The 27,720-nt window shown below is 41.1% G+C and overlaps 1 protein-coding gene across 4 annotated transcripts in view; it reads right to left on the reverse strand.

Annotated features, from left to right (window-relative positions):
- Positions 1-27,720, reverse strand: part of ATP11A (ATPase phospholipid transporting 11A) — a 228,783-nt gene that overhangs the window by 74,866 nt on the left and 126,197 nt on the right. For 3 of the 4 annotated variants that reach the window (XM_019529644.1, XM_019529647.1, XM_019529648.1), the window contains exons 3-5: positions 13,138-13,227; positions 10,334-10,414; positions 7,130-7,237 (exon numbers count right to left, since the gene is read on the reverse strand). In XM_019529644.1, the coding sequence (XP_019385189.1) occupies positions 7,130-7,237; positions 10,334-10,414; positions 13,138-13,227 (279 nt within the window). The remainder of the gene's footprint in view (positions 1-7,129; positions 7,238-10,333; positions 10,415-13,137; positions 13,228-27,720) is intronic. The other variant, XM_019529645.1, reaches the window with a different exon arrangement.

A 27,720-nucleotide genomic window follows, 5' to 3' on the forward strand; every position in this document is an offset into this window, starting at 1 on the left:
GGGATATAACCCAGTGTTTTTCAGACAGCCTCTTATGTGGCTTCTTGTCTCCCACTCCCTTACTAGATATTTTATCCCTCATACTACTTCTCCTTTTCTGTACCTTCCACCTAAAACTACCTGTCCACACAGTGCGCTCCCTGAAATTCCTCTAATAATGAACACTTATATTTGGACCATTTTGGATACATCTGGTCATAGTCAGCTTTGCAAAGCACTTATTGGGCCAATGCACCATTTCAAAAGTACCATTTGGACCCTGCCTGCTTTACAAAGCATGCATTGATTACGCATATCTACTTGAAACTGGCAAAATATTTGAAAAGCTGCTTAAATATTTCAGCCCTACTTATATTCATGTTGGCTCCCAAAAGATTCCCTAAAAGGTCATTTGGAAAAAGACAAAAGATATTTTGAAGTATTAGGTCAAACTTTTTTTGAAAATAAAATGTAGGAAAAGAGCTTTACTTATATTTTTGAGAAAGAACAGACTATTTTTGAACCTAAAAAAAGCCTTTGTTCAATTTAAATTTTAAATTCTTAAAAAGAAACAAAGCAGGAGTGTTTACAATGAGAGCTGACAATGTGACAATTCAGATACTTTAGCCTGATCTTGGTGACAAGGGTAAAAAATAATTTATAACAGAATGCTAGAATCAGGTTTTGGTGGAAAACTTTACTTATCCACCTTAAAATTCTCAATCCTTTTATTATATTAACAATTTTCTTAAAAAGTGTAATGGTAATTCAGAGACATCCCACAAAATGGCAGGAGTTACTTGAGGCCCTGGAATTAGGGAATGATGAATGGAATTGAGAAGTGTTTACTAGTTGGTAGTAAAAAGCTAAACAAAAAATGTGTCACTAAAAATTGCAAGACAGTCACAGGTAGTGGTGGTAAAGAGCACTGCAAATAAGATTATTTGAAAGTGTGTTTCTAACAAACAGTGGGGTTTCATTACTCAGAAGGGATCCAAGACTGAACATTCTGACTGGGCAGAATTCACTATGAGGTTTGTTAAAGGAAAAAAAGGAAAGGAACATTATAGAACTTACTTCCCTAGTGAAAGAGAGGAGAAGGACAGGTTGGCAAGTGCTGTCAGCTCACTGACCTACCAGCCAAATACAGACCTACTGTTCAAGATTTTTAAAGGAACACAATTGCAGTCTCAAAATTAGGCTTCTGTAAAGCACAAAGAATTTAGTTCAGCCTCAAGACTGAACATCTTTTTCCCAAAGGGATTTTTAAAGCAAACTTTTAATTTAAGAAATTACATGCACTGATTTTCACTTTGAGAAGCCTGTGGTCCTCCTTTTTATTCTAGAAGTACTGAGGGATGAGGCCTGCTAATTACCAGCTCAGGCCTCAAAATAGAGAGATTTGTTTAGACAGTATACGCATATGTGAGTGTACTATGTTCTTACCAGATGATAAAGTCTCAGGCTTTCCAGGTTTAGGAAGATAGTAGCTTTCTCAGCCACCTGCTTCTGGTTAATTAATCTCACAGATTTAGGGACCAGAGTCAGGGATCAAATGCCTAATCAGAAGGTGAATGAGGCAGCAGACGCCTTCTGTTTGTAGGCAGTTTGGCCAAGGTCCGCCATCTGCACTCTTCGAAGTAGGTGGGGGAAGGTGCTAATGACAAGTTCTGTCCACATTTTTAAGCTACATAGAGCAAGAGAGAACCTGGATGGCGAAACATGTTTGAATGCCTCCTGGACTACAGGTTTTACAAGTCATGCTCACAACAAAAGCAGAGTAAGCCATTTGACCATTTAGGACTGCAGGTTCCCACATCCCATGCCAGGTCAAGTAAACCAAAACAATCAAAATGCCTAGATGGTTATAATTTTGTCAACAAGGGCCCTTCAAGCTAAACAGCTTGCTGTTAAGACCCATTAAGACCAATATTAGCTTGAAAAAGAACTTGCACTAGGATGCAGCAGGAACCCTGTAAAAGAATGGACTAGTGTTCGGTTATCACAGTCCACAAGGAGAGAGAAGTTTGAGTTCTGAAGTCAGTAGGAATGGGAAATCTTGACATAAATTATAATAAACCTTCCCAATGTGAGATCTTTACCAGGAAGAAATTAAATGATGTTGGGAAATGGCTTTGAAGCAAATCACCAAGAGGTACAAGACATCCAGCCTACAGATGAATTATTAGAACACCTTGCATTTTGTTTGGACTTTCATAATTTTCTCTGTCACCAAAGAAAACTCTCCAGCTGGTAACAGATGTATGTACAAGTCCTGCATAAAGTATCATGGAATCACCGCTGAGTCATATTAAATGTATGCATTCAATTACCTCCACCGAGGCTATAGCAGGGGCAAAGCAGAAATACTTTGTAGGGGGGAAAAAACCCATGAGCAACTAGGTTTTGACCGTTTAAGCTGAAATAGTATTAGAAATACTATTAAAGACAAAAGGCAGAAATGTGTCCAGAGGCAGGAAGGCAGGAAGAACTAAATTTAGATTACACACAGAATGTGTATGTTTATTAGGGGAGGACTTGGAACATCACCCGCTTAAAGAGACCCTTCAAATTCTCTTCACAGTAGGAAGCAAAAAACTAGTAGAAAATCCTCCTTTGGAGAATTAATAAGGCAGTCCACAAGATAAACTAATCCATTAAACTACGGCATTCACAGACAAGTAAGAATGAAAGATAATAGGCACATAAAAAATGGAACAGCTGACATCAGAAGATTGCTATCTTTGTTGAGAGCACATATAGAAAAGCTATTCTACTCAGAAGTAAAGTTATCCTTAATCAGAAGGAAGTATTGAAAATTTTGAAAATATAATGCCAAAAACCAGACCATAAGACTCACAAACGTAAGATTTAATCACTTATTTCAAAGAGATATCCAGGCATGACACCAACTGAAGTGGATGCTGAAATGGCAGAGCTAAGAGGACTAAGAATCAAAAAACATACTATATAGTCTTATTTGGTCTTCAAGAGTACTCTTAAAATAGAGATAGTAGAGAAAAAAGGCCTTTTGTCCACAGTCCAAGAACAAAATCCATCAAGGAGTAGTGATCACTGGCAGAAAGTTGAAAGAATTGAACCCCCTCTGCCACTAGGGCCACTGGCACACATTCATTTAATGGCATAATGGGACATGATCTCAGATTCCAACAATCAGAGCATGAATGGCATTTTTTTGGAATCAGAATTTGGAGTCTGGAGGAGTCTGAAGTCCAAGAGGCGTCTGGAATAATGCTCCCATCCTCCTGCACCAGCAAGTTGAAAGCGGTCCTGCTGATGGTCAGTTTTAGCCCCTGGACCACACTGGGGCCACGTCAAGACTTTAGGACAGAACAATCCCATGCACTGCTACAGGCTTGGGACCAACTGATTAAGCAGAAGCTCTGCAGAAGAGGACTTGGGGGTTACAGTGAACAATAAGCTGGATATGAGTCAGCAGTGTGCCCTTCTTGCCAAGAAGTCCAACACCATACTGGGTTGCAATAGTAGGCCAGCTGCTAGTAGATTGGGGGAATTGATGATTCCCCTATATTCTGCACTGGTGTGACCGCATCTGGAGTACTGTATCCAGTTTTGAGCCCCCAGTATAGAAAGGGTGTGGACAAGTTGGAGAGATTCCAGTGGAAGACAATACAATGGTTAGAGGGCTGGGACTTACGAGGAGAGCCTGACGGAACCAGGCTTATTTAGTCTGCAGAAGAGAGACTAAGGAGAGATTTAACAACAGCCTTCAGCTACCTGAGGGGGGTTCTAAATAGGATGAAGCCAGACTGTTCGCAGTGGTGACAGATGAAAGAACAAGGGTCTCACATTGCTGGAAGGGAGGTTTAGGTTGGATATTAGGAAAAACTTTCTCACTAGGAGGCGGTGAAACACTAGAACAGGTTACCTAAAAAGGTGGTTTCCATCTTTGGAGGTTTTTAAGGCCCAGCTCAACAAAGCTGTGGCTGGAATGATTTAGCTGGAGCTGGTCCTGCTTTGAGCAGTGGGTTGGACTAGATGACCACCTGAGGTCCCTTCCAACCCTCATTTTCTATTTTTCTTAGACTCCATTGGGGTCCTGGAGCCAGGAACTACACCAGAGTCTTGAGTCGTCTTTGGTTACCCTGCCACATGTTCAATTTAGGATATGATGGAAATAAGCCATGAAAATATTATACATCCTTTGTGGAATATTTTTGTGGCCAGTTTTCTGTTTTGTTGTGCTATTAATGTGTGACAGGTTTACTATTTATAGTGCCTTAATTATAACATCTGCCAGAGGTCTAGTAGGAGTCAACCTTAAGTTGTCCTCCATTTCCTAAATATTCTATTACTAAAGAACTGAGACTTCAATGACACTGCCTGAAACAGGAATCTCCATACAAAACAGGGTGCTACAGTGAGGCATATTACCATTGACTTGTGTTTGTACTGAGGTCTAATTAATCTAAAACCCTTGCTTCTTCCATTCTGTTTGGTTGTCACAAGGCTACAATCTGTGTTACTACCTTTCTTTTTCATCAGTGAATCCAAAAAGCCTTAAGTTTTTGAATTGCCTTCAATAGGTCTTTTACACTTTTCTTAGAAGTAAATCTATGAAGCTAAACACTGCTCCAAAACTCATTTGATTAGTCACTGCCAAAGAAGAACTAAATTCTACTGAGGATATAAGCTTGATACCTGTGGCAATAAAACTAAGGCATGAACAAGTACAACTCAAATGGTTGTTCTAGCTGGCCACTTCATGTACCTGCACACTGTAAAGTAAAATTCCAAAGGCGGTTTATGAAAATGAAGAGTATCCTAACTTTTGAGAGTTACAAACCAGAACTTATTATTAGTGATTCTAACAAGGTTCACTCTACAAGCCATGCCATTAGGGCAAAGGCAGGCAAAGTCCAACCCATGGACTGGACTGGGCCCACAGTAGAATCCATTTCCCAGAAGCCCCTGCCTGTGTCACTGTGGCCAGTTTCCATGGAGACTCCAGGAGCGGTTGTGCCATGGCAGTGCAGGGCCAGAGTTTCTATGAAGACTGGCCTCAGCAGCGCTGGTTGGACATGCAGCTGGGTGGGGAGCTGGTCAGCAGCTGGGATCTTGCAGCAGTGACAATGTAGTCCAGAGCCAGGGCAGAGCTGCAATCTGCCCCCTGCACACCCCAGGGCAGGGACATACAGGCAGTGGATCACAGCTGTGCCCCAACTCCACACTATGCTGTGACCACTGCAAGATCCCAGCCCCAGCTCTGAAGCAGCTCCCTGCCCAGGGCCCTGTAAGTGCTGCTGGGTTTGGTCTCCATGGAAACCCTGGCCCCACACGATCACTCCTGGGGTTTCTATGGAAACCATCTGCAGCAAGAGGCAGGGGCTGCTGGGAAATGGAGTCCAGCTGCTGGCCAGATCCACTATTTTGCCCACTCCTGCATTAGGGATTTTTTTTTTAAAGCCAAAGAAAAACCTATTACTTGAGCTGATGTAGCAATTTCTAGTGACAAGAGCCTACCAGAATAGGAATTAATAATCTAAACTGAAGGTCAAGGATTAATTCAATAAGGAATATAAAATATAAAAGAAATAGAAACCCTGATAGAAGCAGTCTGCCAACCAAAAATTTAAGCTCATCCATGCCATTTGCTAATGCCCTGATGAAAAATAATTTTTCCTTTTAATTGTTTAATTTTTCTTCTTGTTTTCAGGGTTTTGTTTTTTTATTTTGATCACGTTTCATAGGTTCATATATTTTTAGGCCAGAAGGGACTACACGGTGTGACCTCCTATATAAAAACAGGTCGTAACATTTTAGCCAGTTAACTGTACAGATTTCCTTTATTTAAAATATCTCTCAGGGCTTTTTGCCAAGGGCTCTTTTGTAAATTAGTCCCTAAAAACAGCTATGTCAAAAGCAGTAAAGGGAAGATGAAGGAAGTGAAAAGGTGATAATTTAGGCCTTGGACACACATTACATGTGCATTGCTATATTCTCCCTTAGAGTGATACAGAAAGCATTCAGGCTGTCTGTAGTGCCACAAAGATGGTGGATCTATCACCAAAATGTTCCTGTTTTAAACAGAAACTCCTTTGTAGGGCAGGGTTTTAGTATGCTTATCTATTCAGTTACATACAGAACTACAGGGGGTCTCTTGGTCCTGCAGCATCCCATAGCGCTGTGCTCTCCATTCTCTGTCTTCAAGATAGAAGGAGGGAAAGCATCTGGCACTCTAACAGCCCGCGGAGAGGCAAAACTGTAGCCCATCTAGGGTTTGGGACTGCAGTTCTGCTTACTGCAGTTAAGTGCCACAGAGTCACTGCTGCTCTAAGGAAACAGTGCCTGCCACCACTGCAGTGGCAGAGACTGATACCACAGATTTAACATTAAATATGCATGTTCTCAATTTTCAAGTTACTCAAAAGACTAATGAAGAGATAATAATGCCCAAATGGATGTCTCAGGCACTCTTCAAAGAAAACTTCAGAGTTGGTTATGTCACCACAGGAAGTACTAAAACAAAAACAGAAGCAAACAAATAAAAAAACCAAAACAACCCTCCCCACTTTGCTTGGAATATCAATCATCTAAATCTGTGAGGTTCTGAAAAATAAATCAGAAGGCCAAGTTATTTTGCTCACAGACATTTACATGGATTCTGATAATAACCCCAAATTATCATAAATACAGGGGACAAAGGTGTAAACCCTTCATCTCCAAAGAGTGGCTAGTAATGTATGAAAAGTTATATTTTGGGCTCTATCATTTTTACAAGAATTGGAAATAATCCATGGATTGTTCCTTAAAACTGAATCAAGAGGGTCTGCCTTGATCATCTTTATTGCTGTCCTACTGAAAACACCAACAATGTGGATGAGAACGGAAGACAAACAATGAATGAAAGTTGATGCGAAGAACAGATTTTATCAATTGGAAAATGAAAGGCACATGCTAAGTGCAGAGCCTAGCGAAGCTACGAAGAAAGAGTTTTAAAACTTTCTAAAACATTTTATTCAAGTGTAATCAATTTTTTCTAGTTTGGATTTTCATGTTTATATTATGAATACTGCAAACTTGTGCTTATATTTTTGTCTAATTTGGGGTGGGGAAGGGAACTAAAGCCTAACCCCCTAAAAAGTATTTGGTAATAGTTGTTACTTACTCTTAATTTTCGGCTTTGCTTTCTAACCAGTTTGCCATGCTGAATGAAATGAACAGGGCATTGGTTCATTGCATTGTCTGCTTTATGTCTAAGCCAATCTTCATAACCCTAGAAAACAGTGAAATGGAATGGAATAAAGTTAAGAAAACATAGTGATGTGAACTTTACTTTGAAGTTTCAGATCAGATCTATTTTACAAGAATAATAAAAAAAATTCATTACTAAAAATGAAATAATGATAAAATAATAAAAATAAAACCATGAACAATTTACTATTCGGAAAATTAAATGTGTGTTAATAACATGAAAGGAAGCAATATGTGTGTTAATAATGTGAGTGAAAGCAATCCAATGGAGTGAGCAGAGCAGTGAAAAAATGAAGGGACGTTCTTGGTCTCTGAAGAACAGGGAGTGTTCTTTATCTCACCTTGCTTCACATGTGCTCAGAAGTATGTCTACAACAGTGGTTTTCAAACTGTGTTCCACAGAATCTTGGGGTTTTGCGATAGGTCATCTGGCTTCCACAAAGAAATTGGGGGTAATGGCAGAGCCGGCTGGAAGGCAGCGTGATGTCATTGCCAGGCCAGGTCACCCTGACCCATGTCATTCTTTAGGACAGGGGTAGGAGCTCCACAACAGAAGCAGCAATAGGAAAGGGTTCTGTGACATTAGGAAATTTGAAAACCACTGATCTATCAGAATGGATGTTTAGAACAAAGAAGAAGGAGAACAGATTTGGGATTACTGGGCTCAGAGGTTCCATGATCAAGTTGAATTGCACACTGGGGAGACTAGTGTTGGGCTTAAAAACAGCACACCAATGGTCAGGTATAAATTGACAAAGACCTTGAAGACTAGTGCTTATTTTGGTTGCTAACTATTTCACTAGTTCATGATATGCAACAGGGTAAATATAAAAATGACTGATCTGATGGGAACAATTCTTCCAAGTTTTTATAGCCATATTATACAAACACATAAATATCACTTGTTTAACTAGCTTATTCATGTTAAAGTGGCAAAAAAATAATGGATAAATTGTTTTGGGAGAAAGTTTCTACCCTCCAAATTTCTATTGTGTCAATCCCTTTATGGGCAAAAAACCAGATGGTGGAATTGGCATTTAAACAAAGAGCAGACCTAAGCAAGTCTTTTGCTTTAAATTTCCTGGAAATCTCTAGATATGAGGCAACTGATGCTATACATCCAGAGGCAGAATTCAGCACACTGTTTGTGATGAATTGCAACTGGAAAAAAAGCAACAGCTACCAACAATGCATGTCACAACTTACCACTCTTTATTTAAGCATAGGTTTTCAGCTTTTTTTAGGAAATTCATTTCTCAGCTGTTTTTATCTTTGACTTTCTAGAAACACACTCATTACATATCTGGGAATGTATGCACAAATTTAAAAAAATGATATAACATGTCAAGGCCCAAGTAAACAAGTGTCACTAGCACTCAGACTCCTCAGACTTCTTTTCAACATCAGGCAAAGAAAATTACAGGATGCATGACCTTCAACTCAAAAGGAAGCCCTTTCGTCCATTATAACTATGTTAATATTTACAATTAAGAAAGGGATGATTCTTTGGACACTCAGGACCTATGCTACTTGGTGTTTAAGACTGAGATTTTTGAGAGGGATTCCAAGATGCTTAAATGTCACTGAAATTCAACAAAAAAATTTTTCTTAAGCACTTTTGAAAATCCCAGCATAAAACAATATCAACAATATGCACTGCATCCAGAAGTGAATAGAGAAGTAAACAGAAGTAAAAAGTGAATAGAGAAGTGAAAAGAGAACTGATGTAGATGTAAAAGTATTAATGTAATGGACCCCAGGTAGGGCTGCTGGGGCCAGCCCACTAATGGTCCCAGCTTCCCCTATCTCACCCAAAGTAATTTGCCGTGAGCCAGAGCTCACATGGCACAGCTGTTCCCCAGGGACAACCAGCAGTGGCACAAGGTATGCCACTGCTAGTTGTCCCTGGGGAACCAAATGCTCACTCATGCCTGGACATGGCCTGAGTGTTTGAAAAAGGACAGGTTGGGCATGTTTAACTCATCTGAAATTCTAGTATCTTTATAGTATTAACATCCTGCACAGCAGATCTACAGAAGGAAAAGCCATCAGTCTGAACTGATTAGACAAAAAGAAATAGAAACTTCATGGTAAAGCTACATTCATTTAGGCCCCAATATACTGAAGATATCCTTGATTTAAGATTGATCTTTATGTTCACATATGGTTTTTTGGAGTTTCAGTGGGATTTCACAGGGCCAGCAGTTTGTATTAACTGACACCACTGAAGAAATGGGGTCATGAAACAACAAATTGCCATAATCCATTCCCTTAAATTAATGCTAATTTGAAATCAGAAAAAATGTCAGGCCAGACCAATACAAGTCCATATGAGCATAAATGTTATTCTATTTGAATACCCCAACCTTTGTTATGGAGGATCCCAATACATTATATGGCAAGTATCCACTTCATTATTATTTTAAGTTACACAGAATCATTTTTTAATTAAATTTGAGGGATTCTTATATTGTGCAATCAGCAATTATTTAAAAGGTCCATAAGTGTTTTATTATAAACTGGCAATGAACTTTAGCAAAAATTAATACACAATAACCTTGAATGCCCTTCTTGTGGGAATAATGTAAAGCAGACTGTACATACTGTAACACTATCAATGACATTTCCTCACAAATAAGAATCATGGTTTTGTTCCATAACTTAATTCTGATATTCTGCACCTATGCATTTTCGTTGTCATAACACAGAGTAGCACCTTAGAAACTAAGATGCCACATTGCCCTGCCTTTTGCCTGACCTCAGACTAACATGCTGAATAAATATTTGTGAACTAATTTAAAGTTCAGTTGATTCAACTGGGTAAACTATTCCTTGGCACACAGTGACAACGAATACAAAATTATATTATGAAACATTTTGAAGGTTTTGTTGAATAAATGAAAGCCAAAGTTTTTAAAACAACAGCATTGTGCATAATACACCACAGAGTCAAAGAATAAAAAAATTAGGTTCTCAGAGAATGCAAAAAATAAAAAAGACTTTTCCTTTTCCCTATACCCTAAGCCAAAGTAACAGGAAAAGTTAAGAAAGAAAGGAATTCTAACATAACACATTTGTGCAACTTTCAATTTTACATTTTTGTTCAGAAAATTCTCACCTGCTTGATAGCTGTTACAGTGATGACAAACAACAATGGAAGTCCACTTGTTACCGGACTGGTTGGTGTATCAATAATTAACTGCAACACAAAAAGCCCCCCACCAAATCAAACTGTTTACATAAATTTATACAACAATATTCATTTTTCCAAGCAAAACATTTGGATTGTATTTAAAAATAGACTAGTATAACCACATATATGGAAGCTTACTATTAAAAAAAATTAAATACACTGAGAAATAAATGTAATTTGTCTTTATAAAAATATGTTCCTTTTGCTCTGTGTTTAGAAATGTATGTAAACACATCCATCTATTTATGTACAGATGTATTCAGTTAAGCAAGAGCATATAAGCTAGACTTCTGGAAATGTCTATGGCCTGCTTTTCTGATTCCCACCCTTCACACTTCTTCAGAATTTTTTGGTAGAAGAATTCTTTAATGAAACCAGATAAGAGGGAATAAGCCTAATGGTGAGAACAGGAAGTCCAGAATTCTGCTCCTAGCTTACTATGTGTAACTGTGAGCAAATCACTTATTTGCCTTAATTTTCCCTATATCTAAAATGTAGATAATATTTACATAGTTGCATTATGAGATGATTGGCTAATAATAACCATGTGGTACTCTGAACATTAAAAATTAGGAGTTCACCAATAGAGATTTTGAGGGCCGATAGCCGATTTTTAAGGAGGCATAATGGTTGATGCTGATCCAATTTCCAATAAAGCTGCGTGCAGCTGGTAAGTCTGGTGTGGTAAAAGGGGAAGTGCAAGGGAAGAGGTGTGGGGGGGCAGATCAACGCCCCCCATGGTGAGGGAGAGAGTGGGGCTGGGGTTGGGGCTAGGGTAGGCATGGCCGAGCAGGGGCGGGGTGGGTGTAGGATGGAGTCACAGCTGATGCGGGGGTGCAGAGAGGCTCCCACCACTGTGCACATCATGGGAGGGCACAGGGGATGTGTGTCCCTGGATTTGTGTGACATGGGTGGGGTGGGCTGCAGTTGCAGCCTGGGGCCGGGGCCGTGCTGGGCTCTTCCTGGCATGTGAAGGGGAGGGGCAAGGACTGGGCTGGAGCTGTGCTCAGGGTGGGCAGCGGCAGTGCTGGGAGGGGGCTGCAGCCGCCCCAAATTTTGCTGTAGCCCCCTCACTGCTCCCCCAGAGCTATCACCGCCCAACCCGAGCACCACCCTGGCCCAGCTCCTGCCCCAGCCCCCATATACTGGGAAGAGCCCAGCGCAACCCCAGCCCCAGCCCGCAGCTGCAGCCCATCCTGCCTGCATCCTGCATAGATCCAGGGGCATATGCCCCCACCATGCTCTCCTGGGGTGTGTGCAGTGGCAGGAGCCACCCCACTCTCCCCACACTTCCTGGACAAGCTGCAGCTCCATCCTGTGTCCTGCCCTACCCCAGCTGGGCAGTGCCTGCCTTAGCCCCTGCCCCAACCCCAGCTCCACTCTCTCCCTCACCACAGAGAGCCTTGATCTGCCCGCCCAACCCACAACAGACTTACCAGCTGCACACAGCTCTCCAAGTTGCCAGACTGTGCATCTCGCTGTCTATGTGCTGTGCTGCAGCTGCATGCATGCATGGGCATTTATCGCCAACATCAGGTTGATTTCCGATACAGTTCATTTTCTTTATATTGGTGCCTATCCAATATCGGATCAATTTATCGGTGCACCTCTATAAAAAATTCAATAAAAGTACCAATGTACCCAGACCTCCTCCCCTGTACAGGGTAGGTAACCTAATAGATTATTCCTAAGACTTTTCTTTAATCTGAAAGCTTGTTTGTAATTTGGAAGAACTGTTAAGTTCTAGTAAACACTTCACTAATTTAAAAAGTTAAAATATGTGGGCTGGAGTGCTCACCTGTTTCTTCAAGTGCTCAATAAATAAAGGTTACACTAACTGCAATTAAGATAGTGGCTGCTTTAGAAGGTAAATTATCTGGTAATTGTTGGCAGTTAAAGCAGACCCACGCATGCTGTCATCATAGCTCTCATCAAAGAAAAAACTCCACAAAACTACTGAGAACTTTTGCAATTAGAGGTAAAAAAGCAAATCAGACATAGGGTTCCAGGTCAAAATCAAAACTGTTCCATGTTCTGGTCCCAAAATCCTTATCTCTCAATACTGTTCCAAGAATCTGTATCACTATTGCTTGTAGCTATCCAGACAAATAAGCAAGCAAACTCCTGCAAGAGTCTTTTGTTCAAACTTAATGTATCTCTGTTACATTTAGTGCATGTTATAGTAAGGAAAGGTGTAGAATTATGAAGCCTAAAAAATGACAGCCTCCAATTACTCAAATATGTCATATTAGACAATGATCATATTAGTGCCCCTATATTAATCTGTTAGTCCACATTGATTCGGGCAGACTACTTTTAGCTGGAACTTTCTCCATACACATTGAGACTATATCAGTTGTAATGAACTTCATCAACATGCCAACTATGGAGGTGGCACTTCTAAATAGTACCCATAACCCTTCCCCAATTCAACTGCAGGAGTACATCCGTTAAGCAGCTGTTCAATACAAATTTTCAAAACCCACATTTTATGACACATTAATCATCAGATTGTAACAACTGTACCATTTTCCCCCAGGTTGGACTGATATTAGTACATGTGTTAAAGAGCTTGTTTTTAATTTATCAGCAATGTTGCTGACTACTGATCTATTTCTCCCTGTCATCAAAGTGGTGAGTCTGAAAACAGTTGGGGGGGTTGTTAAACCTCTTCCAAAAATATTTTTCTAGAAGGTGTGTAAATTATTAAAGAAATGGGAATGGCTTACCTGAACAAGAAAAATGATGAGAAAATAAAAGTTAGCTATTCTTCTGAATTGCTCAAACAAGTTCTTCGGTACAAAGTTCCAAAATGTGTACTAAAAAATATACATATAAAAAGAGTATTAAAGTGTTTGTGATACTACTTACTACTTCTTTACAGTCATGCCATACTACATTACTGACAGCAAAGACCATAGGCATCTATACATATACAAGCACACCCTTGAAGAACCAAACTATCTCAAAATTTACAAACAAAATTTAAATATCACAAGTTGGATTAAATTTTTGCAAACTCATTCACATAAATTCGCTGATAAGCAACCTTCTCAGAATCATGCAGCTGATAACTGATATTCAAGGTACCCCCATCGCACTCAAATCCAAGTTCTGGCCATTCACTGAACTAGGTTTATATGGCAACACCATCCAGTTAGATGTTTAGTTGAGGAGCAGTTGGTGTAAAGCTACTAAGTGAAGGATTTAGCCCTAGAACTATTGCTTAGCCTAAGGATGAAACTAATTCCTCTCCATTTTTTAACATGCTAAAGGTGCTTTGACAGCAAATCAGGAACAAAACCAAAGTTGTCAACCTCTCTTACACTCATTAGCTTTTAGTTACGCATACTCCTCCAAACAGCAAAAAAGTACTAAGAAAGTTTATGGCTGCAAAGCCTTTACTTAATAGTTAAGCAAAGGCTATGCAGTTTTTTAATTTATATAACAGTTTTCCTATTCATGTAATATGACATCAAAAGGTATAGTATATGAACAAGTAAACAAAGAATGTATAAGCTTGCTCTTTATCTGCCTATTTGGTCATGAAAATGACACATCTAAACAGAAAAAATTATGGCTAAACTTGGTGTAAGACTGTGTGATATACAATTTAAGAAAACTGAAACTAATATCCTACACAGCCAAATACTTATTTGACACAGACACAAAAGATCAGTATTACTGCAAACTTGCACATCTAGGGAGCAGGGCAGGGACTCTCCAACTGATTGTTTTTGCTGCCCTTCCCTCTTCTTGGCAAGTTACATTGGTTGTTTCTTGATATGGAAATTACACTACCATTTACATTACCACTGAAATTGGTTCTCAAAACATATGTAAAGCCTTTAGCTGGGATGTCAAAAAGACGGAACTCCTGTATAATTTATTGGTGAACTTCATTTACATAGGAAATGCCAATACAAATACTCATTTGGATTTATATTTACTGATCTTACATGCAGGAGGAAATGTCCCCATCATCATGGTGTGAACAAAGGGGTAACAGACTTGTATCTAAATATGCCCTGAGTGAAGGGGAGAGAAGGGGGGGTATTCTCAACCTAACCTGATAGAGTTGCATAACACTCCTGCCATCTACTCCTGCCATTTTGGGTAATAGGGGAATGAGCCAAAAGCCAGGCATGCCTACTAAGTGAAGAAGTTAAAAGGCAAGGTTCTCTTATCTTACCATTAGAAGGCAGTTTCAGGGTTTGAATCCTCCCCCTTACTGACCAGCAGAGCTTAAAAAACAAAGCTGACTGGATTTCACTGAGTTTCCCCCCTAGGTAGCAGAGGTATAGAGCAGGCCTGTGCGAAGTGGCTAGTATTTGCTTTGGACTCAGCTGACTTGGGGGACAGTGATTCGATTTGGTGATTCCAATCACTGTCCCAAACTGATTTGGCCAAATCTGATTTGGTGATTTGGCTGCTTCTGGATCAGACGAATCTCCAAATCGAACAGGTCCCATCCCCTACCAGCTCTTCCAGATCCGTTAGTGGCTGCCCTGCCCGGGCCTGGCATCCTGGCACTTAAAACCCCCCCAAAATAAACAAAAAAACCCACCTTCACTGGCTGCTGCTAAGAGTGGGGGCAATACCCGCTGCCCCCCACAACCCTGCACTGTGGGGGGGGCTCTGCCACAAGCCCCCCAGACACCCCAATGGCCTCTGTAGCAACCAGTGAGTGCGGGACTTTTTTTTTTTTTTTTTTTTTTTTTTTAAGTGGTAGGATGCTGGGGCCAGGCAGGGCAGCTATTGATGGTGCTGGGAGAGCAGGTGGGGATCAGGGAGTGCTCAGGGAGGCTGGGGGAGCAGGCAGGGGATGGGGCTTGGCAGAGGTCCCCCCATGGGCCCTTCTCCCCTTTTCCAACCTTCTCCTCCCCACCCCCTACTTACTGGCACAGAGTCTGGGTACAGCTCCCTGCAGTGGTGAGTGGGGACTGCCTGAATTGCCAAATCTCTTCCGAATCTTTTTCAAAATGATTCCGAGGTTTTGAATCGATTTGGATCTTTTTATTTGTCTTCTGATTCAATTTGGATTCAGAGATTCAGCTGCTGAATCGGGTCAAATCTCCCCAAAATCAAATCAGCAACTGAAGCTTCACAGAGTCCTAGTATAAAGCTCCCACCTAGAAAGGAAGAGACAGTGCAAAAAAGAGGTGTTCCCTCTATGCAGCAAAATCACTAAGAGCTGAAAGCACTTAAGGCTAGATTAGGGGGTAGAACTCTGATTTATTGTGGTAGTGAAATACAAGGTCACAATAGCAGCAAAAGCAAGGCACCTGCTACCCAGCAACTGTAGAGCTGTGACCAGTGATAGGTGGGACAGATGGCAGGGGTGTTATGCAACTCTTATCAGGTACACAGAGGAGCAGAACAGAGTTATCACGTAAACCAGAGGCAGAGTGGCAAGACGAGATATCACTGAAGTAGTGGCTAGCAACAGAACAACAGTGGCAAGACAACACAGAGATGGCAGTGGGATATTTCTTAATGGAAGCAAGAGCCATTTTCCTCATTGTAGGGCTGGAGGCAAACCCATATGAATATACCTCCAGATGCTGGGCCTTTTTTAAGCTCTAGTAACAAATAAGTGGTGTTAATGGATGGACTGGAAAAGTGTTATACTGGAGGGATATTTATTTGTTAGCCATTCAGCCTACAAAGTGGGAAAAATGATGTGAAGGACTACTGCCAAAATATTGCAGGCATGGGATTTACATCCTATTTGCATACTATTGACTTATTGTTGCTGTGTTTTTCCAAATGAATGCCACGCTCTCTCCCTCTGTAATAAATGCTTTTCTTGTTTTATTTACAGACTTATTGCTTGTAAGTGAATAAATACTGCTCAGATGGCACCCAGGTATTTCGCTTTCCTGTTCTTGGGTGGATACCCAAGCCAGTTTTGTTTGGCAGTTTAAAAAAGAACCCCTACATACAGAACCTAGCATTTATAGCTGCTGCCAGCATATGGTAGAAAGGTTCACATAAAAATGGACTTTAAAATTTCAGAAGGTTATGGACAATACTCAGTTGTTGCCAGAGTTCTAGAATATGGAATAGGCATTGCAACTGAAATAATCATTTAGAAATGGTGGCTTGAAAGGGGTTTAGGTGATTGGCATGGAGCGAAACACGGTGGGAACAAATATATTCAGAGATAAGGAGGCAATAGCAGATGGTACCCACATGGAATGTGGATTTGTTCTGGTTGGAGAAGGAGATGGGTATGTAGAGGAAAGAGAAACAGAGCTGGTGGGAAGTTATACATAAACTGGTATTAGTGATCAGAAACTGGTTCAAATCTGTAACACGACAGAAGTTCAGTGCACAGAAACTGCTTTCAAAGTGGCCAAAGCCGGTTTACAAAAACCCTGGATGAATGTAGTGTCAGACTCAATTGATTTAGGTTAAATCAGTTTACTGAAATTCTGCTCCAGATCCCCTCCAGATTCAAGTTAACTTGCAGTCCTCCAGCATCCCATGATGCTTTCCACCTTCCCCACCACAACCAACCCCTCACAGGATGGGAAGGCTAGCTTTGGCTCAAACTGTCTGTGCCAACCAAGCAGGGAGATGTGCTCTAGCATCCCCCAGCTCCTGGTCTGGGCCACTGCAGGCATGAGGCTGCATTTCCAGAATCAAAAGTGAAAGTCTGTTTACTTACTTATTGGTTCAGTCCATACAGCTTAGCTAACCTGTGAAAGCTGAACTGATTCAGCCTCGGGCTTTTTGACAGATTATACTTAGCCTAGAGGGTTACAAGAGTGGAGAAATGGAATCAGGGGAAGGATAAAGAAAAGGGATGCTATGTTGCAAGACCCACAAGCAAGTTTCAAGAGGGACAAGATTACCAAAAAAGAAAGTAATAGCTTTTTTATTAAAGTTTTGGGGCAAAAACATGCTAAATAATGGCACTGAAATTGAGATGACAGCCTGGGGTGGAAGGGAGGGGGAACAGTGCATAGAGCAGGAGGCAGAATGGTTCCAGCTGTGAGAAATTACCCCTGGAACTGGTCTGTGTAGGGGCAAGGGGTGAGATGTAAAATATTTGGATATTCGGAGGGTATGGAAAAAAACCGTGTTCCTACCCCCCATTTTTTTTTTGAAAAATTCAAATATATGCAATATTTATTTTCTTACCTATATACATTACTTTACTACATTAAGAACATAAAATATATTATGTATAACTTAACTAGCACGTAAAGTTGTAATGTTCGGTATATTTATGAAATTTAAAAGGATAAATGCCCTATTATTATTTGAATAAAACTAAGGCATTTAAAATAATTATTAGTAATTATTGTTACAGCTGGAGGCACAAGCTGCTGCACCCTAAGGTACTTTTAAGCATGTCTTAGTTGTTGCCAGTTCATGAAAACTAGGAAAAAAATAAAAGTTTAAAATAGAAACCATCGACATTGTAGTAAATAAAAGGAAGTTTTTATTATCTGGACTTAGAAAGCCTCTTTCATACAGCCAGCATTCTCCAGAAACAGAAGAAACTCAGATTTTTAGAAAAAGAGCTCAGAAAAAAATCCCTTGTATATCACTTAATCAAATATATCCTTGGAAATATTAGCATCGTAAGTTTCACTGTCTAATCTGAGTCAGACTCCATTTCTGAAATATCAATATTTCCTGATTCTGAACCTTCATTTTTATCTTCATGGACTTCAGAAAACTTAAGGTTTGCATTGATTGAAACAAGCTTCTCTACTGTTTCACAGGTTAGTGTATTTCTTGATTTGGTGTTTATATTTCCTAACATAGACTACTTTCTTTCACGTGCTGCAGAAGATGGAGGAATTTGAAGCAAGTCCAGTCAGATGTGTTGTATATCAGCCACCATGCTGCAGAAGGAATATACTCGGCAGAGCCCCAGACTGCACTCCTAAACCAAATACCTGACCACGTTCTGTATTCTGCAACATTTGAAAGTACCTCGCCAACATAAAGTCCTAAGTATGTTGCTTGTTTTATAATCCAGTCAAATGCAGTAGCAAGGCTATCATCACTAACATTTCTACCTTTGAATCTTGGATCCAAAAGATATGCAGCAACATGAATTGACTGGAAAAAAAATTCCTCTGGCCTGTGAATGAAGTCTTTCACTTCTCCTTCTTCCATACTTGTAAGTGGAGATATACTTACATTGTCAAACACAGTTGATTTTATCTGGGCCATGAGGTAAGGAATGGCTGATAAAAGCACACTGACTGATTCAGATGCAGTGACTGCTGAAGAAATTGGCATTAGAATCTTCAGGGAGTTGTGCAGCTGAACCCAGAAGACATCTTCACCAACTATAGTATTCCTCATGCGTTGGACTACCTTAAGGTCTTCAGTGACTACTCCTGAAGAGTTTTGCTTTTTAGTAAACTTTCAGATGAGATCACCGACCCACCCCATGTAGTTTTACTACAAAGTATGAGTGTCATCATTTTATTCTTCCCATTCTTTTTTTCCTGCTGCTTCTTAAAGATTGCAGCTACAATGTGAGTAGGTTTTTATATATTTTATAAATTTCCCCCTCTATTATAGATCTTTTGCAGTGTGTCCAACTTCATGAAATCATTAAGAAGCAAGTTTAGGCCATGGGAAACACATCCTACTGGGTAATATGTGGATATTTGTCCATTATGATCTCCCATGCCGCTTTCATATTACTTGTATTGTCAGTCAGCAAAGCAAATACTTTACCACTCCCAATCATCTTAGGACTTCACATATTTTACTACTGATATACTCTGCGGTATGTCTGTTCTCTCCTGTTTCAATTCTTTCATAAAAACTGGTTGAGGTGTTGTTATCACAAAGTCTATGATTCCTTCTCCCTGTAAGTTTGTCCACCCATCAGTAAGTACCGCAAGACAGAGTGCTTTGTTGATTTTTTCATGCACAGATTGCATTACACGTTCATATTCTGACTCTAGAAGAGGCTTGCTCAAAGAATGTCTGCTGGGCAAATGGTATCATGGTCTTAATAATTTAAATGCTGCTTGCCATTGTGCATTTTCAGTGATTGATAATGGCATCCCAGAAGCATATATTGCTCTTGCAAGCGCTTGGTCAATTTTTTCTTGCTTTTCACGTATCATCTTGTCTACAAACGAAGTTATTGGGAATCTTTTGGATACAGCTGGTTGAGATATCTGTTTACCTATGGTATTGACTTTGTGATGCTGATGTTACAGAAGCAGAAGGACTGCTGGATTGAGAATGTTTGCAAGTGCTTCTTCCACTGTCATCATGATCTACTTCACTCACACACGAAGGATTTTTTTTTATGTCTGCAGGGCACTTCATACATGCAAGGATGTGTTTGGTCATCCTGACAGCATTTGGAAATGCATGATTAATTTAACAGTATTTGCAGAACAAAGGGTTTTTTCAGAATGACTTGGAGTTGCAGTGTGGAAGTGTTTCCATACATTAGAAGATGGTTGCACCATGTTGCTGAGGCCAAAAAAAAGGGTAATTTAACAGCTAGGTTACAGAATGTGAAAAATATAGTAACTGATGGAAGGGAGCCCTCCTCAGTACGACAACTGTGAACCACCCCTTCCTTCAGATCTCACCTCACTGCTAAGGTAAGGGTACAGGGTGATTTGCTAAGAAAGCATCAGATTGGTAAGAACTCCATTATGAATTAAATAAATTATGAAAATATACTAACTGAAAATATGGTTTAATATACCAAACTAAATGAAATTGAACCTCTTACCTTTCATTAAACAGAAAGTCTACTTTCAGCTTCTTTGTGTTACTAGAGGCAGTTTGTTAGGTACTTCTATGGATCTCAGTGTCACAGGGTCCAGGAGAAGACAGGTTCCATTCCACCACCAAAATCGTTAGATATCTTTTCCTTCTGAGGCTTTGCTACCAACAACAGGAATTTAGCAGTTTCTTCACACAAGCAAGAAGGGCAATAAGCTGCCTGTTTCCCTGTAGCAGGGAGCTGCCTGTGTCCACTCCCAGTACTTTGAGGAGAGAGATGACCTGGTAGAGGGGCCTAGTCAGGACTCAGGAGGAGGACATATTACTCTATCTCCACCAAACCTGTGATCAAAGGTCACCAGAGGAAGGAAGGCTGCAGGCAGTGCAGAAATATACAAGCAAAGGAGGCCCTGGATCCTTCCTTCCTTTTCTTGTACAGAAGGCAGCACTCTCTGAGGGAAGAAATGCATCTTGGATTTGGGAGTTGTATCATGTCTACCATGCAAACAAATTGTAATGATCTAATATTGTAGTGTCTTACATAAAACATCTTCATATTGTATAGTTATCAGAAATCATTTTGAGGGAGTAAAGGGCAGCAGTAATAAACAATATTTGAAAACCTTGTCTTAAAAAGCATGTCATTCATCACTCTAAAAAATATTTCATAAGAGTTTTTTTTTTTTTTAGATTTCCCCCAAAATTCCAATTTTTCCACTGGGAAAATAAGGAAAGAGTCCTTGGAAAAGAATGTTTTTATTCCATTTTTTTTCTGGGCCTTCATATCTCTATCTGGGGGTAAGAGGCAGATGCCCAGGACTTGTTCAAGCTTGGGGAGAATAACCCTCCCCCAACCCCTTGCCTAAACCCAGGGTGACCTGGGGTCTGTATACTGACTACCAGAGCATGAGCACTCAACAACAGAGCCCCACAGGGCTCCCTCACAGCTCGGCCATGGGATGGCTATCAGAGAGCGGGATACTGGGTGTCCTCAACACTGGAGAGAAACATTCAGCCATTCGAGTTAGTGCAGAAGGGAAGAATCATCCTGGCTGGAAGACAGAGAACTTTCTTCCAGAAGAAGCAGCTCTCATTTGTAAGAGATCCCTTGAATGGCTGTACGCTGCCTTTTTGTGCCAAGAGAAACACCTCTCCCCGGCACAAACATAATGCCTGTCCATGGCCTATGTAAGCACTGAAGAGCCAAACTTGGGTTTTGGTTACTTCATATTTTGGTAGTTGTAGTTTGTGATAAGTGAATGATTTAAATAATTTAATATTTTGCATTGTTAAGTTAGAGTAAAAGAAAAAATTTCTATTTAGTAAACCATCATCTTCCACAGATTTACAGCATTTTTCTCTCTGATATTAAGACAACTAAGCTATGGGACTAATACTTTGTCACTCTTTCAATTCTTGTAGATTTGCAACAGTTATGATTAACTGGTGACTATAAGGGAAACTATTCAGTTTCAAAAAAAGATAGTTATTTCCAAATTCTGCACAAACAACTCAGGCAAGGAAGAAACACATCTGCTAACTAAATGTGTACCTGTTAAATACCCTTTGTTTTCATTCAGGTAAAACTACAAGTTTAAGAAAAGGAAAATAAATATATTCTCTGTGACAATTAATATTTTTTTATAACAAAACTATGCACATCTGAGATACTAAAGATGGCAGTGTTCTTCAGAACTTCCCTTACAATCCCTTAGAAAAAAAAATCCTTCCATTTCTACCTGCATATTTCCTTTTAGCAAAAAGCTCTTGTCCAAAACATAACACTGAAAAGAGATGAGAAATTTAAAATGGCTTTTATCGTAATCAATTCTACATCCTCCTCATTCCTACCCACATGTAGAAACACTTTCCATTATTTACTACATCTTACATCACTATTGGCTTATGCTGTATTAAATTTCCTTTAGGGAAGCATAATACCACCATTTGTGAATACCTATCCTTATTCATATCTGCATAGCTGCTCTTACTGAATCATTATAAGCTGTAAAACTTTTTACAACCTAATGCTTTACTGCTTCTCTAGCTTCTAATATTAATGCTTAGTAAAGGAAAGAATCATTAGGTTAATCCATAGACGTTATATTTCAGGTTCAAAACTTTTTTTTTTTGCCACATTAAGTGATGTAATAGCTAACAAGTCATGGTGACTAACAGCAGCACTTACCAGCAGTGGTGTACTGTGGATCTCCGATGTCTGGGGGGCCAATACCTACATTTAAGCACCCCCAGGGATGATCCAAGCAGGGTGTGGAACCCCCTGTCCTGCCCTATGGCACTTTCATGGGGAAACTGACACCATGGCACACCAGATGCCGGAGGAGAGGCACCAGCCAGAATTTCTTGCTGTAACAGGTAAACAAACGTACAGCCTGGTGTGCCAGTGGGTGGGCCACACTTACAATGCAGGAGGCAGCACAGCCTCTCAGCCCAGCCGGACCTCCTCACCCACCAGCTGGCACCTGGGGCCATGGCCCCCCCGCCAGCCTCCCCATCGCTACACTACTGCTTACCAGGGGAATTAGGGGCTAGATCAGGGGCTGACAATTATTCTGGCTGAAGGGCCACTTAATAAGTTTTGGTGAGCTGTCAAGGGTCACAAGGGTAGCCTTGCCACTTAATAAGTGCCCCGTTCTCTGGTCACCATCTTGGGACCGGAAGTCCTGCCCCTAATCCCTAACCTTTGCCACTGGAAGTCCCACCTCTTGCCCCGGAAGTGTCCCTTTTGGGAGTGGGGTTTGCCATCTTGGAACCAGAAAAAACTAAATCCAATGCTGTAAGTCAAATACCTACTAAAACATATTTTAATGTTACTACAAAAAAATATTTCTCATGACTTTTGTTTGTATACTGTATATAGAGGTAACTGGATAACTCAAAAATAGTCTTGCTCTTATATATTGTGTGCGTGGTGTGGGGTGGGTTTGGGGGTGGGTGTGCATGTGTGGTGGGGCATTTGTGATGGGTGTTCGGTGTGTGGAGGGAGCAATAGGATATGTGGGGGGTGTATATGTGGGGAGGTTGTGGGGTGAGGATGTGGGTGTGTAGCATTTGTGGGGTGTGAGGGAGGGAGGTGTGGGAACTCCCTAGACTCTCCTCCATGGCACACAGTTCCCTGCTGGTGCTGTGCAGCAGGTGGCGGGCACTCAGGATGCTCATGCCCCATACAGGCACTGTCACTCAGTGGTGTGTGGCTCTGGCCAGCACTGCACATGGTGGCAAGGAGCACAGCCAGGCCAGCTCACCTCTATTGCATGGGGCTTTCTTCATGGCACTTGCAGCCCTGGTACTCACACACAACCAGGGGAAGCCCTGTGCAATGAAGCCAGCTGTCTTCACCACTCGCTGCCTTGCAGGTCCCAGGACTCTGCTGGAAGTGGAGGAGAGCCCCATCCCCTGCTTCCCAGCACAGTCCCGGGACCTTCATGGCACAGAGTGGTAAAGCCAACCATTTCCATCACATGGGGCTTTTCTATCACGGTGACTCATGAGTACCAGGAGCTGCATGTGTGCTGCACACAGCCCTGTGCAATAGAGGTGGGCTGGGCTGGCCTGGCTGTGCTCCTTGCTGCCATATGCATCACTGGCTGGAGCCATGTACTGCCAGGTGGCAGTGCCGGCATTGGGCATGAGTGCCCCAAGAGCCCACCGCTGGCTGCTGCTGCTGGGTGGGAGTGGGTAAGGGGTTCACCCCCCAACACACTCTTCCCACCCAAGCTCTGTGCACCTGCCACTTCCCTTGGAGTGGGCTCTGCACTGCTGCCAGCCCCTACCCCATGCTCCTGCCCAGCTACAGCTCCCCACTCTGTCCCCACCACTTCCCTACCTGATGCCCAGAGTGTGTGGGATGCCAGGGAAGCTAAGCATGCCCCCTGCAGCCGCAGCAGTGGCAGCAGCAGCCCTGCATGGAAGCTGCGTGCTGACCGAGATGGGCCCTTTCACCCATGAGGGTGGGAGTGAGGCTCATAGGCTGGTTGGGGTGCAGTTAGTTGGTGGACACCCAAGGGCGGGATGAAATTGTCTGGTAGACTGCATCCGGCCTATGGACTGTATTTTTCTCCCCCCGGCCTAAATTATGATCAAGGAAAAAAAGGGATAATGGTAACTTTTGAGCTATTCTAATCTTGTTTCTTGCCTGTCATTTCAGTCTCCTTCAACCAAATCCCCATATAAAGGATGGGAAGGGGGAAAGAAAACTGTAGCTGAATCCATGTGCTGAGGATTTAGTTCCCACTTTTTAACATTTCTCACAGAAATGTGAGAGGTAGTTAGCTGTTAGTCTGAAGTCAGGCAGCAGGCAGGACAGGGTGGTATTTTAGAGTACCTATACATATGATGGACCTCTGCTTCGACATGTGCTAATTAGCACACATTGAAGCAGACTCGATTAGTCAAGTCTGCTGCAAGTATGATGAGCATGCTAATTAGCACACTCTAACAGTAAGGCTGTGTGAAGCTTTGGTTGCTGATTCAATTCAGAGAGATTCGATGATTCAGCCATAGACACAGCGGGCTGAACTCAGTGGTGGACCCGGAAGTAGACCAGAAGTGCATCCGGTCCACTACCGGGTCCAATACTGAGCATGCGGAGGACCCCCCCCATTTTCCCATGGGATGCTCCATTCACCCCACTATCTCAGCATTCACAAACCACACCTAGTACCTTGAGATACGTAGAAAAAACATATAAAGCTGTGTCTATGGCTGAATTGCTGATTCTCCGAATCAGAATCAAATCTTCAAATTCGGATGAATCAAATTGGGACGGTGATCCAAATCAGTGAATCAAATCACTGCCCCCCAAATTGGGCTGAATCTGAATTGAATGTGGCTCGCTTTGCACACCACTATCCAGCAGCCTCCATGTCACATATATTCAGCATACCCACATTTTGGCAGTGGGGTGCTTTAGTTAAAGTGCCCCCGCTGCCATTGTAAAGCATGGGACACTGAATACATATGATACTGTGGGCTCTTTAATTAAAGCAGCTCTAAAAGCGCAGAGCATGGGGCTAGCAGCAGCTCTTGAGAGCCACTTTAATCAAAGCACACACCCCCTTCACCAACAATTAAGATCAAAGGGTATTGACAGCAGACAGCTATCATATTACAGGACTGCAAATAGACACCCCTTAACAAAACTAAAATAAATGCTACAACTAAAACTGATCAGCAGGGATACTTGGCTTTGGTACTATCAGGGCAGATGAGAAGGAAGGAACCGTTGAGATGAGGAGAAAGAAAAAATATGGGTTACAAGTGAAATTCAGGAGAGGACTGGATGAGCAATATATGGACTATAAAATGTCAGTTGATCGACTGCAGCAGGAGGCAATGAAGCAGTCAAAGCCTGTGCTAAAATAATGTTTTGTTTGTTTGTTTGTTTTAAAAAGATATGGTATATTGATAATCTGCCTTGATTTAGAAAAATGCTGGCTGCTTGCAGATACAGTTACAGGAATAATCTGATAACCGGGGCTTACTATTACTCATGTGGTCTCTGTTACAATTTACTTTATTTCACTAACAAGCTTTCCATTAGGTTAGTCAGAGCACTAATACACACACACACGTGCCCACGCGTGCGTGCGTGTAATAATAAGTGAGGACATTTCACACCAAAGCTACATTACTTGAATGGCAAAAGCCATTATATTAATGTTGTAGCAGCAGCAAATGCAAAATTTTAATCTTTGCAAGATTTATGGAAAAAAATGAACACTTATGTGTCTGCAAAATAAACACCAAAAATATTTGTGTGAATAACAAATGGAAGAACACAGTTAAATAATTCACTCTAAGTACATGGACAAAACAAGGAAAACATTATTCACAAGCCCACATTTTTAAATAACTACAACATCAGTTGTACTATATATGTTAAAATAGCTATACCATTGATGTACAGTACAATTAAGCATGTAGCATTTGGGAAAGCATAACATTTGATACCTATTTATGGAAGAGTTAATTTCTAATATAGTTTTACTTTTTCAATAAAATGTATTAATACTTTTAACATCAGTAACACACAAGTCATGGACCAAAACGATGTTTTCTAAAAGCTGCACTCAAAAAAAATTGATTCTGATTAAAAATAATAAGATAGGTCACAGAAAAATACAAGTGATCTCCACTTCAGCACAAACCTAGCAAAACAAAAAATGATTTTTAGGCCATAAGGGACTGTTACCATCATGTAGTCTGAACTCTGGCATAACCCAGGCTATAAATTCATGCCTAACAAATTCTGAGTCAGCTTACAAAATACTGCTAAACAAATTACTCTCAAAGAGGTGCATCTATCTAAGATGGAAAATAAGCATTCTTTTAGATATGTGCTATCTCCATGATGACAAATGGTTAACACATACACCTTTGGGAAGATAATGCCTAATATACTAAATTTAAGTCAGTAAAGATATACTGTACTGTTAAATTAGACCTATCAGAATGAAAAATAGACCTGCAAATGCATGGCTGTATAAAAAAACCATGCCATTACACTATCTCCAGCTACTTCTCATAATGTGTTGACAGGTTTTGTCATAATGTATGTACAAAGGGAATAAAGTTAAGGTAGCATAATTTTCCTTAATTTCATAGCACTTCTGTACATAACTTGGCAAGTTCTCACCATAGGTTTTAGATGGAACAATATTTACCTCTATATTTAAATACAATTTTCCAGTTTGGTTTTCACTCAGCCAAAAAAGGAAGATAATTCTATTATCTAAATAAGAACTATTTCCCAATTTTGATGAATTTGTCAAGAAGTCAATATTCAATTGAAGTATTTTACTGGAAATTTTAGAGTTTTTCTACCAGCTAATTATTATATGGTAAATTCAAAGAACCAGCCAATTGCTGCCTTAAGAGAAACCAACAACTGCTCCTCAGAGATGAATTAGTGAACAATAAATCAATATAAGAAATCACAATATAATATTTATCAGCCTACATATAAACTATAGATGTAAGAAAAAAAATCACTTATTCTCACCTTCTATCTCTTAGCACGGCTTTCTTGGAATACGTTGTCACAATCATAACAATACTTAAATTAATATGCGAAATTATTGTGTGTTTGGTGTGGCCAATTTCTGCCTACAGGCCATTTTTCATTATCTGGAACATAAATAACAGATTCTATGATATTTCAGTCAAATTCTATCATGGCACTGTGATATTACAGTGTCACAGGAGCACGGAGGTGTCCTGTGCCAGGTAGTGGGGCGGCGGCCGTGCGAGCTGCGGCCTGGGCCCCAGTGTGGGGCGGTGGGTGCGCGAGCCATGGCCCGGGCCCCAGCGTGGGGCAGGCTCTGATTGATAAAGACCCAGTAGGGTCGGGGAGGCCAGGTAAGGCTCCGGCCGCCTGAGCCCAACCCAGGATTCTTGGCAAAGACCCAGTAGGGTCGGAGGGGCCAGGCACGGCTACGGCCACCTGAGCCCCAAGAGCGGGAAACGTGTAACGCGAGAGGCGCGGTACAGGCCCCAGAGTGGGCGAGGCCCCAGAGGGGGCATAGCGCGAGAGGTGCAGTATAGGCCCCAGAGTGGGCGAG

This window comes from Crocodylus porosus, unplaced genomic scaffold (assembly GCF_001723895.1).
Source record: "Crocodylus porosus isolate Cpor-Errol unplaced genomic scaffold, CroPor_comp1, whole genome shotgun sequence".
Taxonomy (NCBI): Eukaryota; Metazoa; Chordata; order Crocodylia; family Crocodylidae; genus Crocodylus; species Crocodylus porosus.